Source organism: Leucopleurus acutus (genome assembly GCF_964270905.1).
Source record: "Leucopleurus acutus genome assembly, chromosome: 18".
NCBI lineage: Eukaryota > Metazoa > Chordata > Mammalia > Artiodactyla > Delphinidae > Leucopleurus > Leucopleurus acutus.
The window spans coordinates 48,708,715-48,727,479 of record NC_139160.1 but is presented as its reverse complement, the minus strand read 5'-3'; the positions used below and the strand labels follow the sequence as shown (position 1 = coordinate 48,727,479).

The window sequence follows — 18,765 nt, the reverse complement described above, 5'->3', positions numbered from 1 at the left end:
AAGTTTAATATCATCATGTATTACTTTAAAAAAAACCTTAAATATGAAAAAGCAAATTCTCTTCTTTTCGAATATGATTTTCAAATTTCAGGCTAATTGTATTCATAATATGATAAATATGCCTATTTCAAATAAATTATATTGTATCCATTCCAACTAATTACCTATTATCAAATCAAAGTTTCTATGTTTTGTTACTGTTTTTTAAATTTTCTATTTAAAAAATCATATTGAAATCATTAAATTTATAAATGGATAATTTATAACAGCTATTGTGCTATTTGTAGTGCTTTATTGCTAAGTTTATGCATACCAAATGCTTTAGAATGTGTTTTCCAGACTTTAAAATAATAATGTTATTTACGCCAGTGCTGATAGAATCATAGACAGGGAGATGTGCAGATGGTACCAAAATCTGAAAAATTTATTAATGCCATTATCTTGGGCAAATCATTAACATAAAAGGGCCTTGTTTTTCACATTTATGAAATGAAAGATTTAGCTTAAGTGGGCCTTTGACTTTTAAGATTATTAGAAAATGTATAATCTAGATTTTTCTCTGACTTGCTTTTATTATGCTGTCTTCCAAAAAAAGCCTTTTTTTAAGTACAGGCAGATATTCACATTTCTGTGTTCATCGTCTGCCTTAAGATTCCTTTTACTATACCTATTGCTCAATTAAGTTTTTAATATTTTTTTAGTTTGCTAGGGCACAGCTATATTCTTTTTTTTTTTTGCGGTACGCGGGCCTCTCACTGTTGTGGCCTCTCCCGTTGCGGAGCACAGGCTCCGGACGCGCAGGCTCAGCGGCCATGGCTCACGGGCCCAGCCGCTCCGCGGCATGTGGCATCTTCCTGGACCGGGGCACGAACCCGTGTCCCCTGCATCGGCAGGTGGACTCTCAACCACTGCGCCACCAGGGAAGCCCAACAGCTATAATCTTATATATATTATTGCTATGTTCTTAGCAGAATGAAAGGTACATACAAGTTTTAAACGTCCTTAGGAAATAAATCTTCTTTTCTTTCAAGTTAAAAATGCAATTAATTGTTATTAACATAGCTTTTAAAAGTTTGATGTGATAAAGGGTATGCCTACTCAAGCTTCCATAGATTTTGAAAGGAATTGAATTTATGTTTTTTGTAGTTGATTATATCTTGAACTAATGCATAAACAGAAAAAGAGGTTGAAAAAAGATGGTTATGATTTCCTTAAAACATTTAAAGCATGAAATTGTATTTCATTAACAGTTGGGAATATGTACAGTAGAATATTATATTAAATATTAATGGATAATTTTAGAATCATAGAGTGAACTGGAGATTAGAGATTATTTAGCTCCCTTCTTCATTCTGCAGCTGAGTTAGTGACTGGCTTGGGAGGTTAAGGAAATTAACCTAAGGTCAAACAGTGGTGTACTGGCAGAACAAGTATTAAAACTCCAGTTTATTTATCACGGTTCTTGGGCTTTTTCCTAGTATGCCATAGTATTTCTCAACTATATGTGTTAATATAAGGGAATGGATAATACAAATGACTCTGTGTATTCTGTGTATTACATACGACTACATAAATTGACAGAATAAGAGAGGAGGTGACATTTAGAATATATGATCGGAAACCTCTGTCGGTTCTATATTTACTTCTGTACTTAAATAACAAACACAAAAAATAGCTTAACCCATTAAAAATTTATCTAATGGGGGCTTCCCTGGTGGCGCAGTGGTTGAGAGTCCGCCTGCCGATGCAGGGGACACGGGTTCGTGCCCCGGTCCGGGAGGATCCCACACGCCGCGGAGTGGCTGGGCCCATGAGCCTTAGCCGCTGAGCCTGCACGTCCGGAGCCTGTGCTCCTCAATGGGAGGGGCCACAACAGTGAGAGGCCCGCGTACCGCAAAAAAAAAAAAAAAATTTATCTAATGGATAAGCATTTCTTCATGGTTCTTTGCTCTTGCCTAGTTAACCAGGGCAAATATTAACTGCTCTTACTCAGCACTTCATCCTCAGGGCCTGTGACTAGCACATAGCAGATGATTATTATTATTTTAAATGAATAATCTAGAGAAGGTTGGAGGAAAAAAGAAATCTGAGGAAATTTTATTCTTTGTCCATTGTGGAAAAACATCATTAATAAAGTTATATTTAGGATTATATTTAGAATGATATTTGTTATTAACTTTTTAAAAATTACTTGATGGTCATAGAGAAATATAAAGCAAATATCGAGAAGCAAAGCTAGACTGTTAGAAAGCCATCTAGTGGTATCTAGGAGGAATTTTTTGTAGTGTGATTTATCTTTTGATTATATCTGGAATTTTAAGTAGACATTTTTACTGGCCTGTTGGAATAACAGTCTATTGTAAGATATTTTAATTCTTTTGAAATGGTTTCAAACACTAAGTAAAGAGTAATACTAATTCTGCTATTGTTTTTGTGCTGTCGAGGACTTTGGATGCATGACAAAGATTTGTGTTGCAGCAGGTAAGGTGGTTGAGCCCTGGAGCTTGAATGGATACAGATTACTCTGAGAGGCTCCTGTTCAATGTGGTCCTAATGAAAGAGAAGAAATACACTCACATGTTTTTTTCTCCCTTCTCCTCTTTTGGAATCGATTCTTCAAGATAAAGACCAAATACAGATAGTGGTTTGTTTCATAAGCATTTCTTTTAATGAACCCTGGGCTTAGATTTTAGACCATCAAATGAGAGAAAATTCTGTATTATTTTGAAAAATGAAAGTAGTGTTAGCTTCAGAAAAATGAATTTTCCTCTTAAAGGTTATAAAAATGGACACAGGAATGTATAACCTACTGTTGTTAAGGGCAGTATTGGTAACTCTGGAAATAGTTATAAAAATGTATCAGGTTATCATGGTCAAATATTTCTCAAATCAAGGTTAGCATGAGACATTGTTTGCTCATATGTCCTATATAAAATATTAACATTTTAATGGTGTTTAAAGTGATGCAAGCTGTCACTTCTGTGGTTATCTATTACATTTGTCAAAAAATTGATATTTCAAACATGCTTTGTTTTTTATGCTTAGAAGACTTATCATCTGTAACATACCGAGTAAAAGCTCCTTAGGAAGTTATTCCTTGTTTTTGTTTTTACATGAAATGGCTCAAAATTTAAGAAACCTTTCATGTATCCTCAGTTTTTTTTTTTTAAGTTTTCTTTTTGAGCAAATGTTATTTGGTATGGTTTTACAAATGCAGTGAAACATTACAAATACTGTGTTTTAAAAGCATATAGGTCTTATGTAAATTCTGTCTTCCTTAGCAAGCAGAGATGAACTCCAGTCCAGAAAAATTAAATTGGATTATGAAGAAGTTGGAGTATGTCAGAAGGAGGTCTTAATAACCTGGGATAAGAAGTTGTTAAACTGCAGAACTAAAATCAGATGTGATATGGAAGATATTCATACTTCTCTTAAAGAAGGTATCTTGGATCATCTCAATCAATCTTTTTTCTTTTTTGAAAAGCTTCAGAAATTTTTTTGATTCGTGCAGCCTAGGCATAATTTTCTCTTCGTGCTTTGCCTATAAAAAAAGGAGAGGTCTTTGTTTCTGCCTGTAGTTGGTGACTGTATTGGTAAGCACATGGTACTCATGGAGATATTCTGTCCCTGAGGAGACAGCAGGCACCTTTTCTACACAGTTTCCTGCCTCTTCACCAGCTGTTTCAACTCAGTGTTGTTGTTTGCCAAGGAAAGATCACATGCATTAGTACAAATCTTTGATCATATCCGTAAAAATATCTCAGGCTTTTAAACTTGACTCATTTGTCATTTGCTCAGAAGTGTTTATTTATAAATATATGTGTATATTCATGTACATGTTTGTACAGATATATATTATTAGCAATCAGTTTTCCTACCATCCATTATTTTATTTATTTTGGAAAAACGCTTTTATTTAGCCTTATATTGCATTTCTGCTCTGTCATATAAAATGACTGATATTTAAACATCTTAAATTTAAAATTAAAACTAATATGTGAATTGCTTAGATGCAATTTCTGTGACTCAGATTAACTGTATTAAAATGAGAATCTCTATGATCTGCATAAATAAAGATCCCAAAGTACCCAAAATAACCTGATCATGAATCTTGTTTTAAAAGACTATGGTAATGTGAAACTGTTGCCCAATTAGGTTTAAATTAAAATTAATTTTGTAAGATGCTACACTTACAAACCTGATACATGTTTTTTTCCTTGAAGATATGGAAATCCTAGAGATTTTCGCTGACTGCATTACTTGGGAGACAAAATAGTGGCTAATAGAATGTGTGTGAGATGTAGAACATACTGTTCTTTGGTATGACTCAAAGATGTTTTAGGGGTGTTCATCTTCCCATTTCTTATAGAACAGAGTTTAAACTTCTCAGCACTGGGCCCAAGGCCCTCCATGATCTCTCCTTCATCTTTCATCTCACTTTTTTTTTTTTTTTTTTTTTTCCGGTACGCGGGCCCCTCACTGTTGTGGCCCCTCCCGTTGCGGAACACAGGCTCTGGATGCGCAGGCTCAGCGGCCATGGCTCACGGGCCCAGCTGCTCCGCGGCATGTGGGATCCTCCCGGACCGGGGCCCGAACCCATGTCCCCTGTATCGGCAGGCGGACTCTCAACCACTGCGCCCCCAGGGAGGCCCTCATCTCACTTTTTAGCCTGCCCTGCCTTGTAGCCTGTGCTTCAGGGATGCTAACTACTTTGGGTCCCAGTCTGGCACAGGCTATTTCTTGCAGGGATGCTCCAGCTCTCCCTACCCTCCCTCTTCCATCCTCTCTACCTTCTCCCCATTTCCCGTTTCCTTTTCTTTCCACCTCATCTTCTTCTCCCTCCTCCTTTGTCCCCCTCTTTCTCTGCCCCTCTCAGGGCCTCCGTACATCCTTCTTCCCAAAGTGATTGCTGCCTACACTCCCAGCCTGGAGAATCGTATTATCTCTCAGCTCTCAGTTCAAATACCATTTCCTCAGAGTGCCCCTCTCTCCCCCAGTAAATTAGTTTTGTTTTATTATTCTTTCTCATGATTCTTTCCCTTTAATTGTGCTTATCATAATTTATAACTTTGTATCTATGTGTATATCTGTTTCATGTTTTCTCACTCCACCCCCCATACTCCTAGCACCTAAGAGAGCATCTTGCATAAGTTATTTATTGAATGAATGAATGAGACTAATTTTCCTGAGAATGGATTTATTCATCTCTCAGTGATGAGGTATCCTCAGTGCCATGCTCTATTCTCTGCTATATGTTAGATGCTCAATAAATATTTAATTAAAGTGAATTACTTTTTTGTAGAATTGTTACTGGATGGATAACAAGACAGCCCTCTCCTGTTATCAATGATTCATTTAATGGGCTAATGAAAGTTACCCTCTAAAAATGACTTTTTGCACGATATCATTCATTCATTCATTCAACAAATGTATGAGTAGAGAGGTATATTCTTGGACTTCATCATACAGAGATGAAAGTATGCTAACTATTCTCAGGGAGCTCACCATCTAAGTGAGGAAACTAGACAAACATACAGTATAGTGCTAACTGTAATCCAATATGGTAATGGTGCAGTCTGAGTCACGTAGCATATGAAAAGGGACTTCTTACTCCTAGAGATGTTAGGGAGAGTTTCTGCAGAAGAATGGTATTCGGGCTCATCCTTAAAAGACAAATAGGGCTTCCCTGGTGGCGCAGTGGTTGAGAGTCCGCCTGCCGATGCAGGGGACACGGGTTCGTGCCCCGGTGCGGGAGCCTGTGCTCCGCAACGGGAGAGGCCACAACAGTGAGAGGCCCGCGTACCGCAAAAAAAAAAAAAAGACAAATAGAGATACACTAGGCAATCAACTGGAGGAGCTTGGAATTTCATAAACGCAACAGTAGGAACAAGAAACTGGAAGTGTGAAAATCACCATAAGCTTCTTATGGCCCTACACTGAGTATAGCTAGATACTTAGTATATACACTTAGTGTGGCAGGGAACGGGAGGTGATGGAACTAAAAAAAGGTAGTTTGGAGGTATACCCTGTAGAGGGCGTTAGAATTCATGTTTGTGAGCCTGAGTTATGCCTTTTGGACAATAATACTTTGAGCTTCTGCAAACTGTGACATTGCATCCCAAAGAGATCAGTGCCATTATACCTTTCTCTACCCAGCTGGAGCTCAGGAACCTATTCCATATCTAGTCTTTTTGGACTGAAAACAGTGAAATTAAGTTGGCTGCACTGTACAGAATTGAATTCTGTCCCTCCCAGTGCTGTATTTCATGTCCCTTGGCATAAAAAACCCCATACTTTTAGCATACTTCGAATTGCTTGTTTTGGTTTTCAAGCAGACTGGAGTTAGTGTTTCATTATACATGAATATAGCAATTACGCTAGCTATTTTCTTCTCAAAGGCTGAATGATTTTCTGGAGCACTGCCTTCATACTGTACTTACCATTTTTATCATTACGTTTTCTTGTCACCATATAAGAATGCTATTTAATTCTCTTTTACAAAGTTACTTTTTAATGACAGCTATTTAGAAATCAGAGTATGAATATTAGCATTTATTACCAGCTTCAAACCAAATAAAAGGTGAAAATAGGCAGTAATACATTTCAGTATTTCAGAATTTGGCCTCTGAAACTAGAGTTCTAAACTGCACTAGCTGTGAGCACTTGGGCAAGTTACTTAGCTTCTTTCTGCCTCAGCTTCGCCATCTGTAAAGTGTAGATAATAGTAATTACCTGCCTCATTAGGTTGTTTTCTGAGCACCTGTGAATAAATTAGGTGCAGTTTCTGTAATTACAATGCTCAGAAAATAACTGTCCTCAATAAATGTTGTATTAGGTTCTCAGTCAGTGGTGGCAGCTGTTCTTGTTAATATTGCCATTATTATCCTTGTTATTTGAGGGTTTTCTTTTGCAAGACACCAGCTACAAGATTAAACTTTTCAAAATACGCTTCTGTCACTACATCGTACTGTGTGATTATAGGGTGACACGCAGGACAGTAGAGCTGCCTATTTTCATGCGTTACATAGTTAATCAGCTGTGATTTAGCACCTGCATTCCAGCGTTCAAGACCTTGCCTTCTTATCTCTTTGACTGTAGGTGTTCCCAAAAGTCGACGAGGAGAAATCTGGCAGTTCCTAGCTTTGCAGTATCGTCTAAGACACAGATTGCCTAATAAACAGCAACCTCCTGACACATCCTATAAAGAGCTTTTAAAGCAGCTCACGGTTCAGCAGCATGCTATTCTCGTGGATTTAGGTATGTTTGCCATATTGATTATAATTTACAAAAGTAAATAATAGGTCCTTTTGTTGAGTATTTGGGGGTTTTCTATTTGTTTTTAGTTTTGGTAAAGACAAACTATTGGTCGGCAGAGTTGCTGGCTTTGTCCTTTCCTGAGGGCAAGTTGGCCTTATGTATGGTTGAAGATACCCTAAATGCCTGAATATAAAGTGAAGTTTTCATCCTCAGACTTGTCCTCTGAAAAATCTTGTATTTGAATCATTGTAAAGGTCATATTATTGGGTGCTCTCAGTTCCTGTTTTTCGAACAACTGACTTCTGTTTGGGATAGATAATTATTAGCTTGGTCAACACTGGTCTTGAAATAGGTTTAAAGGGGCACCAGAAAATTTAACAAAGGTCTACTAAGTATTCCTGGACATATTGCTGAAAACAAGCTTTGGAGTAAGCCTTTAAGAATCAATACAATATGTGGTTATGTTGTGGAAATCATGAATACATCCTTATAGGATGAAAGAAAACTTAGCTGTCCTAATGTTATGTGCATTTCCAGTGGCAGCATCATAAAGTCATCCTTTTAAATGCTGAATTTCAAATAACTTATGGAAAGTAAAAATGGTGTGATTTTAAAAAGTATATGTCTCTAATTTTTCTCTAAATTAATATATTTTATTCTTTTAAAATATCTAACTTATTGGATTAAATATTGTACATTGACATTTGGATTATTTCATCTGTATTCCTAAAGGTTGATATATTTAAGGTGGCCAGATACGTTATTTGAGCCCATTTGGGAAAACAAGGGATTACTTTTTTTTTTTTTTTTTTTTTATTCGGTACGCGGGCCTCTCACTGCTGTGGCCTCTCCCGTTGCGGAGCACAGGCTCAGTGGCCATGGCTCACGGGCCCAGCCGCTCCGCGGCATGTGGGATCTTCCCAGACCGGGGCACGAACCCGTGTCCCCTGCATCGGCAGGCGGACTCTCCACCACTGCGCCACCAGGGAAGCCCGGGATTACTTTTTATTCGGGCTCATCTTATTTTAAGATATATAAAAATCACAGGCCAAAACGGACCTCTGCTCCTTTTGGATGACAAACAGCTTTTGTTGGGAAAAGGCCAACTCAGTTAATAGTTTTTGAGCCCAATAGAATTGAAATGGAGAATTTTACAGAGAAACTGAAAACTTCAGTTTTTGTCCCGATTCTATCACTGAACAGTAGTTTTAAGCAAATTACTTTGCTTCTGAGTTTCAATCCTGTCTCTTAAATAAGGACAGTGAACTATGGGCCTCTGCAGATCGGTGGTTCTGTGACCGGAAATTGATAATGAGACTAGAAATTGGGATGTCGTATTTAGAGCTAGTCAAGATATCCTTAAAGAGAAGGCGATGATGAGATCACATTACAGGGAAAAGGCTGGTCGGAAAAAAATGGAGCTAATGTCACGGATGGACGGTATATTTATAGTTTTCTGTAGCAAGCATTTTAAGTGAGAAAGTAAAATGATAATTTTAAAAATTGCTTATTTGACTTTGCTTGTAGCCATCTGTGTTTCCTCAGTGTGTTCTTGTTATATTCTCATATCTTCCCCTTATTTGCTCTGCAGAATTAATCTTATCAGTTCCTAGGTGAAAAATCACTTTTAAGCATATCTTGTGGGAAACATTTAAAAATCTGGCCTTCTTACAAGTTCTAACTGACATGAGTAATCATTTCACAAGGAAGTTAACATCCCCTTCATTTTCATGGCACAAGGAAAGTCCCGAAGCACTGTATACAGCTTTGGTGGTGAAGATGGGTTTGTTTCAGCATTTAGTACCAACTTTTTAGAAAATCCGGGACTAACTTGCTTGCTGAAGTGTCTCTATGGTAATTTTGTACACAGAGGTGAATTTTGGAGGGGAATTTATTTAAAATCAGCTTGACCCTTCACTATCCTTGACCTTTTTGGATATACTGAAAAAAGAAAAGAGGTCTACGTGGCTCATGGAAGTAGTTTAAGAAACAAAGCCAAAAATATGTGAAAAAAGTATTTCCTGAATGATAGGCTGAATGTAAAACAAAACAACCCTAGGAAAGTCCCTCTAGTGTCATAATACAAGAAAAGCAGGAAGGAGTCTGCTATGGACCACTAAGATTTCTTTCTAAATCATATGATACCTCCTGTAGAATTCTGATTTCAGTTAGCAGGTAGTTTTTATGTGAACTTAGAATTAGCCTTGATTTATAGTCAGAATAAGTTTTATATTCTGTTCTCCTGGGATCTCTCCTGAATATGTCTTTGATTTGTTTGTGGAATTTTTTTTCCTAAAAAGAAGCGCTGGTTAGCATCAAATGTTTGCTCCTGTATCATATACATGGAGATGGGGTGACGGTCTGGCAGGTAGGACTTGGGACTGGCTAGAGGGAGAGAGACTGTTAGTTAGAGGGGTGCTCCAAGCAGCATTCAGTGGTTTGGAAAAGAGCGTTTATTTATTCCTGGAAATCACTGAATTGCAATTTCACTCTGGTCTCCAAAGCATCAGGTCATCTCAAAAATATTTTTCTTTTCTTCTGCAGGGAGGACATTTCCTACTCATCCTTACTTTTCAGCACAGCTTGGGGCAGGGCAGCTGTCTCTCTTTAACCTCTTGAAAGCCTACTCATTGCTGGACAAAGAAGTGGGTTACTGTCAGGGGATCAGCTTTGTGGCTGGAGTCCTGCTTCTGCACATGAGTGAAGAGCAAGCCTTTGAAATGCTGAAATTCCTCATGTATGACCTGGGCTTTCGCAAGCAGTACCGACCTGACATGATGTCTCTACAGGTGAGTGGCAGATCTTCACAAGGAATGTGTAACACTCTCACCAGAAATCTTAGCGGGAGCCCTCTTCTAAATTACGGTTAAGATTTAAAGAAATTTGGGCCCATTGTCTTGGAACTTGGATAAATGTAGAGGCGTGTTTTAGTTCATGGTTCTAGTGTGGGATTTGCGATGTTGCTAAACCTCTAAGTGTATGACATCCATATGCAGAGTAACTTTTCCTTTGTTTCTGAAGTAAATAAATAAGCCATTCTAGTGTGTACTTAAGTCTCTGTTTCCTCAGTCTATGAGTTACCTGGAGAAAGTATCAAGTCAACTTTATTCACTTTTCCTTTAAAACTTTTCCTTATTCACTTTTCCTTTATTCACTTTTCCTTTATAACTTTTCCTTACCTTGTCAGTTGAAAAAAATCATAGATATTTTGTTTGAAATCTGAAAATATAATGTTTTATTCTTTGAGTGTATAAATGGCAGGTATCTATATCATGCTTCTTCATGAACTTTCCATGTCTCCCCTGCTTTATCTTAAGGTCAGACAGGCCCTTATAGAGGAAAAAGTGTTCAGAGTCAGCAGTGCTTTCTCCGTCTGCTTTTCTTATCATGCTCTGAAGAAGCACCATTAAGATTTTTCAGTTAAGTAGGGTATTCACTGCCATGGCTGTATTCAACCTATTTCAAACTCCCTGTTTACGCATTTCTCCTCTCTAGTTTAAACTTCACTTTCCTTAACATATTGTTTTCTAACAAAAAGTTTAAATTTTCTCTGTAGATATGCTATCTTAAACAACCACTACCTTGCAATATAAAGCTTTTGGTCGTAAAAATATAAAGGAAGGCTTTAAAGGGAAGAATGTCAGGGTTCTCCTCCTTTGAAATGAGATAGGCATGATGCCCAGTTAGTCATAATGTTATGCTTTAGATAAGAACTAAAATATTTTTTAAATGCTTTTAAAATATACTTTTTCCTGATTCCCAACGATCAGTTTTTACATTTAGTATTTCAGTCTTACCAATCCGTGGACAAAAAAGGACTTTGTTTTCACTTTATGAATATTATAGTAAGTGATATTTTCTTGAAAGGATGAGTGGAGAGGGAATGCTCCGTTTTTCATTACTTCTTCAATATGAAAGTTTTGGCAGGGAAATAGGGCTTTGCACTCAATGTTGGGTTTCAGCTGTGAGTTCATATGAAGGGTGTTCACCAGGATACAGAAATCAAATACAGTGATTCCTAGTTGATAACTATGCATAGGTCTGTAAACATTCCACAAGTGAAATAGTAATGACTGTGAAAGGTTTTATTTTTTACTTTATTTCTAAACAGTTTACTGTATCATATCGGGTAGGAAGCATTGGTGCCCTTGTAAGGAGTTCAATAGGTCTGATTTTCAAAAATAACAGTTTGCGATCTCTCATTAAAATTTCAAAGAATGAAAAGTATTTGTGAGTAGCATGTAGTCTTGGTTCATAAATAAAAGGGTAGATACAGCTTTCACTTTAAAAATGCAATCATTTTTCAATTTAAAAATTCCTCATCCATTTGACATCATAAAAATTCATATAAACTGGATTTATACATTGATTTAATATGACCCACAATTACCAAGAAATATTTTCTGTCTATAATTATGAAAATGAAGATGTTTAAGAATCTTTGGGGGCAGCGTTCTTATAGACCATGAGATTGGGGACCTTATTCTGGGAAAGTAGAACTATTTGATCTATAAAGTGAGATGCAACACTTTTCTACTTTCTAGAATAGAAAGTGTTTCTTATCCAATCAACATGGTGTTCGGAAGTGGAAGTGGCAGCAGGCTTGGGATCACTTGATAGGATTTCTGATTACCTGTGTGGTTTGGGGTTGGGCACTGCAGGCACTGAGCTTATCTGTAAAGGGAGGGGGTCGAGGTCCCTTTTAACTATGGCCCATCACATTTTGTGCCTGCCATTTTCTGTGTTAAGTGCAAAGCGTTATATCTTTTTATCTGAAGTCTTTGGTCTCTACTTTTTTCCATCTTCTCTCTGCTACACTCTTCATCTCCCTTTCTCCAGTTCTGTCTCTTCCACTGGAAGATTTTCATGTTATGTGTAAGGTAGATTTGAAGAATGATTTATTCTCAGCAAATGGCATCTTATCATGAAAGTTTCCTTTGAAGGAAGACTAAATTGTGTTTTATTTGTCAAAAAAAATTTAATGTAAATACACCTTGATGGAAGAAATATTCTTAACCTCTAGTTTAGAATGTAGGAAAAAAGTAAGGTTCTATAAAAAAAAAAGTATTGCTTCTGTGTTAAGATCATAGCTGAACAGCTTTCTTTCTTTTTTTTTTTTTTTTTAGGCTTTCTTTTTATTCTGCTAATGAGACTTCTTTTATTTTTGAGCTACCAAAAATACCAATTTTTTTTATTGATAGAGCCCAGTATATCTAGTTTTAAAATTGTAAATGGCCTAAGGGAAATATATGATTTTTTTCCAACATGAGTTAATGAGATTATAATCTCTCTCTCTCTTTTTTTAATTTATTTTTATTTTTTTGGCTGAGTTGGGTCTTCGTTGCTGCGCGCGGGCCCTCTGTAATTGTGGTGAGCGGGGGCCCTTCCTTGCTGTGGTGCGTGGGTTCCTCACTGCGGAGAAGCTGTGGAGCAGGACTCTAGGTGTGCAGGCCTCAGTAGTTGCTCCTGGCATGTGGGATCCTCTCGGGCTCGGGCCCATGTCTCCTGCATTGGCAGGCAGACTCTTAACCCCTGTGCCACCAGGGAAGCCCTCTAATCTCATTGTTTTAAGCCTCTTTGTTTGACTGCTGCTGCGCTTCTTATTTGAGAGTTATGACTTCCTGTGGCTCTTTCATTCTTTCCTTTTACAGCGTGTGTGGAACCGTAGCTTGCACAGATATGTGCTCCAGAGATCAACCGTTTGCTATATTTATGTCTAGTACTTCGATTTTTAGTTTTGTGCTCTGAAAAACAGTTGTTTGCTGAATTCACAATATAATTGGCTATTTTTAAGGCATTTTTATAGAACTAACTACTTAAGGATGATATCTTCTAGAGAAAGAAGTTCTGCTAGATTTAATAAAATGTTGGATGTATTTCACACCAAAAAGTGAAGCTGATATAACTGACAAGGACCCACTACTCAATCTGTTACTGTGTAGATAAAAATTTAAATTAAAGCACAAATCACAGATTTGTTTATTATTTACTACTGCTTTACTTTTAGCTACCCCAAGCATGAGAGTTTAAAAGTTACTATAAGCTGCTTATAATTTCTTTTTTGAAATATGAGTAGTCAACTCAGTAGCCAAATAAAATAATTTCTTCTTTCAGTACTAGAAACATTCAGACGGCACTTTAAAAAATTTTTTTTGCGATACGTGGGCCTCTCACTGCTGTGGCCTCTCCCGTTGCGGAGCACAGGCTCCAGACGTGCAGGCCCAGCGGCCATGGCTCACGGGCCCAGCCACCCCGCGGCATGTGGGATCTTCCCGGACAGGGTCACGAACCCGTGTCCCCTGCATCGGCAGGCGGACTCTCAACCACTGCGCCACCAGGGAAGCCCCAGACTGCACTTTTTGCTTTAATCTCCTCTGTCAAGAAAAATATGCTGCTGGAATACCTTGGATATTAGAAATCACAGCTCGAGCTTTTGGCTCCATAACCTTGGAGGCCTAACAGTGTCTTAGCAGTGCAGACTGCCTGGCAAGTTCCATCGTAAATCCGATGCTGGGCTCAGCAAAGAGAGAAGTTCTTGCTTCTGAACTGGATGTGGTAGATTCCTTAGAATGGAAACTTTTCTGGAACTGGTCTGAAATTAGGATGTGCCTTCCATGAGAGTCCTGAGCCAGGGCAGTTCTGATTTAAATTCCAAAAGCAATACCTTCCTACATGAGGAAAAATTACCATTTCCGTGTACGTATGGTGATACCAAAACACTCATGGTAGAGAAATGTGCTCCATAGTTGTAGATGGACTTACACTGACTTGCTTTATGAACTCAGTTAAATGAACTTGGATTTGTGAACATAATAATAAAATAAAACAGTACTGTGTAAGTACTGCATTCTAACACATTGCGCCACTATAGCTAAAAAGAAATGATACAAATGAGCTTATTTACAAAACAGAAACAGACTCACAGACTTAGAGAATGAACTTATGGTTACCAGAGGAGAAGGGTGGGGGGAAGGGATAGTTAAGGAGTCTGGGATTGACATCTACACACTGCTGCAAAGGAAACCATCAACAGGACGCAAAGACAACCCTGAGAATGGGAGAAAATATTTGCAAATGAAGCAACTGACAAAGGATTAATCTCCAAAATATGCAAGCAGCTCATGCAGCTCAATATAAAAAAAAACCAAACAACCCAATCCAAAAATGGGCAGAAGACCTAAATAGACATTTCTCCAAAGGAGACATACAGATGGCCAAGAAGCGCATGAAAAGATGCTCAACATCACTAATCATTAGAGAAATGCAAGTCAGAACTATAATGAGGTATCACCTCACATCAGTCAGAATGGCCATCATCAAAAAATGTACAAACAATAAATGCTGGAGAGGGTGGAGAGAAGGGAACCCTCTTGCACTGTTGGTGGGAATGTAAATTGATACAGCCACTATGGAGAACAGTACGGAGTTTCCTTAAAAAACTGAAAACAGAACTACCATGTGACCCAGCGATCCCACTACTGGACAAATACCCTGAGAAAACCATAATTCAAAAAGAGTCATGTACCAAAATGTTCATTGCAGCACTATTTACAATAGCCAGGACATGGAAGCAACCTAGGTGTCCATCGATAGATGAATGGATAAAGAAGGTGGGACACATATATACAATGGAATATTACTCAGCCATAAAAAGAAACGAAATTGAGTTATTTGTAGTGAGGTGGATGGACCTAGAGTCTGTCATACAGAGTGAAGTAAGTCAGAAAGAGAAAAATAAATACCGTCTGCTAACACATATATATGGAATCTAAAAAAAAAAAAAAAGGAAAATGGTTCTGAAGAACCTAGGGGCAGGACAGGAATAAAGATGCAGATGTAGAGAATGGATTTGAGGACACAGGGAGGGGGAAGGGTAAGCTGGGACAAAGTGAGAGAGTGGCATGGACTTATATATACTAACCAATGTAAAATAGATAGCTAGTGGGAAGCAGCCGCCTAGCACAGGGAGATCAGCTCAGTGCTTGGTGACAGCCTAGAGGGGTGGGATAGGGAGGGAGGGAAGGAGATACAAGAGGGAGGATATATGGGAACATATGTATATGTATAGCTGATTCACTTGTTATAAAGCAGAAACTAACACACCGTTGTAAAGCAGTTATACTCCAATAAAGATGTTAAAAAATATATACAGTATGCTAACACATATATAGGGAATCTAAAAAAAAAAAAAAAGAAAATGGTTCTAAAGAACCTAGGGGCAGGACAGGAATAAAGATGCAGACGTAGAGAATGGACTTGAGGACACGGGGAGGGGGAAGGGTAAGCTGGGACGAAGTGAGGGAGTAGCATGGCCATATATACACTACCAAGTGTAAAATAGATGGCTGGTGGGAAGCAGCTACATAGCACAGGGAGATCAGCTCGGTGCTTTGTGACCACCTAGAGGGGTGCGATAGGGAGGGTGGGAGGGAGATGCAAGAGGGAGAGGATATGGGGATATATGTATACATATAGCTGATTCACTCTGTTATATAGCAGAAACTAACACAACATTGTAAAGCAGTTTTACTCCAATAAAGATGTTAAAAATAAAATAAAATCGATACCCAACAAGGACATACTGTATAGCACAGGGATCTATGCTCAATATTATGTAACCACCTAAATGGGAAAAGAATTTGAAAAAGAATAGATACATGTATATGTATAACTGAATCACTTTGCTGTACACCCGAAACTAATGCAGCATTGTTAATCAACTATACTCCAACATAAAATAAAAAGTTAAAAAAATACTACTTTTATTTCTCAAATATATGTGAATTAGTTATTAAATATTAGAGTAATAAAATTAAAGTTAGTGTATTTATGTACTCAGATAAATGCATAGTATTTTATTTTTCTTCTCCAAATTAACTTTAGATTCAAATTTATCAAATATCTGTGAATTAATTATTAAATATTAGTGTTATAAAATTAAAGTTAGTGTATTTTATGTACACTCAGATAAATGCATAATATTTTATTTTTTTTCTCCAAATTAACTTTAGATTCAAATGTACCAGCTGTCCAGGCTCCTTCATGACTATCACAGAGATCTCTACAATCATCTTGAAGAAAATGAAATCAGCCCCAGTCTTTATGCTGCCCCCTGGTTCCTCACATTGTTTGCCTCTCAATTTCCATTAGGATTTGTAGCCAGAGTTTTTGGTAAGAGATGCTGATGATCCAGTGAAACAGTGTTATTTATTCCAAGGGATATACTTCTAGGCCATAAGGTGCTCCAATTGTTTTATCAAGCATTACACAGAATCGCAAATTGCTAGTGGAATTTAGTAAATAAGCCTGGCTCTGTTCTGAGAGTAATTTGAAACCATATTGTTCTTAAATAAAATTGAAATTCAAAGCGAAAGAAGAATTGAGCTTCTTTATTTGAGTAAGCTGTAATGGAGTTCTTGTTTTCTTTTATACCTAAAAAATCACAGTATAATGAATTAAGGATTTACTCTGTATGATTTTTTAGATTTTTAAACACATCTTTACTACCTCTTTTTATTTTCCTTCCCCACTGTCCTCTTCAACCTGGATTCAAAACACAGAGAAACATGTTCTCTAACTGGGTTAACAGAAGTACATTTTCCAATGTTGTTTCTAATGGCATTTTGTTTTTTTTTTTGCGGTATGCGGGCCTCTCACTGTTGTGGCCTCTCCCGTTGTGGAGCACAGGCTCCGGACGTGCAGGCTCAGCGGCCATGGCTCACGGGCCCAGCCGCTCCGCGGCATGTGGGATCTTCCCGGACCGGGGCCCGAACCCGTGTCCCCTGCATTGGCAGGCAGACTCACAACCACTGCACCACCAGGGAAGCCCTACAGTGTCTTTCTTATTGGGGGCGGTGGTTTTAAAGGTTAAACACTGCATTAGCACTAATACAATTTATAGGCAGAGTGCAGCAAAAGAGTATAACCGAGATGCACGGAATCAAATGTTTACCAAATTTCTCTTCTTGAGTATATGCGATTGCTTTTCTCCAGGGAAGTTTTCTTTGGAGCTTGGGTTCCTATTTATGGGTCTTCTATAAATCTTTTCATTTATATATTTGCTTCTCAGAAAATAGCTTATCAAATCAAAATATTTAAGGTATCTCTAAATATTTAGGGTATCTCTCTTTGATCTACCCTTGGAAGCTTGATAACAGAATTCAGGAAACAAATCTCCCCAGTCGTCTGTTTTTTGCTAAGAGAATATGAATGATGCTGTCAGCTCTACGATAGGTGCTCCATTCTTTTCTTAGAATTTAGTGAAGAGTAGAGACTGTCAGCAAAGGGAAAGATGCATGAGCAAGAAGAATGACCATGTTTGAAGTAATTGTTCCACGGTTCCCTCATTTTTAACGACCCCCTCTTTATTATTGATTGTGGAATGGCATGGACTGAGAGGAACGCTCACACAAAAGTATTTAGTACTTTTCAAAACTATTGCATGTTTGTATTTGTTAGGAAGCAAAGTTCAGGGTTAGGGTAGCTTTTCTTTTTCTCTTCTGATTTAGGTTATATACTGGTTTTGATTTTTCTTTTAAAGTTTTTTTTTTTTTAATTACTGCTCTAGTACAGTCTTTAGAATTAGACAGTCTCGGGTTTACATCAGTTTCTAGCTCTTTTATTAGTTGTTTGGCTTGCACACATATTAACTGCTTCATTTAGTTTTTTATTCTGGTCATGAGAGTTTAAATAGTCCTAATTGGTTACATTGATTTGTTTCTGTATTCCCTTTGTGAAGAAAAATCTAAATATCAACGGATTCAGTGTTTTTGAGGTATATCTAGTCTCCGTTAAATTTGGCAGTAAAAATTATAAATGCATGGACAAACAGATATATAATTTATCTTTTCCCTTTTACCCTGCCCTTATCTGAGGTTCCTAAATAAGTAAGAATATTTAAACAACTGTTTTTTTGTTCCAGTCATATTATTATTTATTTCAAATCTAGGTGATTTTGACCAGTTTTATTTTGCAAAATATTCTGTGGTTCTGTTGCAGTAATTAAAACAACACACACACACACACACGCAAAAAACACACCAAAAAAACCCTTTAACACACAGAGGTCACTTTTTACAATAGTAGATGCATAGTTTTGATCATGAAAATTATCTCTCTTTTTTTCAGATATTATTTTTCTTCAGGGAACTGAAGTTATATTTAAGGTTGCCCTCAGCCTGCTGAGCAACCACGAGGCACTCATAATGGAATGTGAAAACTTTGAAAATATTGTTGAATTCCTTAAAATCACGCTCCCTGATATGAATTCCTCTGAAATGGAAAAACTTATCACCCAGGTATGAGTTAAATGGTAATAATAAGATATAAGATGAGACAGCAGTTTCTCTACTGATTATTTATTAAATGTTTTAGCATAAAGATGTAGTTTTGCTTGACAGGTTTTTTTTCTTTTTGATTTGATCAAATACATTTTATCTAGAAACGAGACTATTGTGTAATTTCTCCCTTGTGACATTGTTTGTGAGGCTGTGTCTGGGCAAGGTGGTT

General features: G+C 37.5%; 1 protein-coding gene across 7 annotated transcripts in view; it reads left to right on the top strand.

The window, feature by feature from the left end:
* Positions 1-18,765, top strand: part of TBC1D4 (TBC1 domain family member 4) — a gene marked incomplete at its 5' end in the record, with an annotated part of 212,941 nt that overhangs the window by 188,474 nt on the left and 5,702 nt on the right. For all 7 annotated transcript variants that reach the window (XM_082859712.1, XM_082859711.1, XM_082859710.1 and 4 more), the window contains 5 exons: positions 3,282-3,440; positions 7,099-7,257; positions 9,802-10,046; positions 16,269-16,428; positions 18,385-18,554. In XM_082859712.1, coding sequence (XP_082715838.1) covers positions 3,282-3,440; positions 7,099-7,257; positions 9,802-10,046; positions 16,269-16,428; positions 18,385-18,554 — 893 coding nt within the window. The remainder of the gene's footprint in view (positions 1-3,281; positions 3,441-7,098; positions 7,258-9,801; positions 10,047-16,268; positions 16,429-18,384; positions 18,555-18,765) is intronic.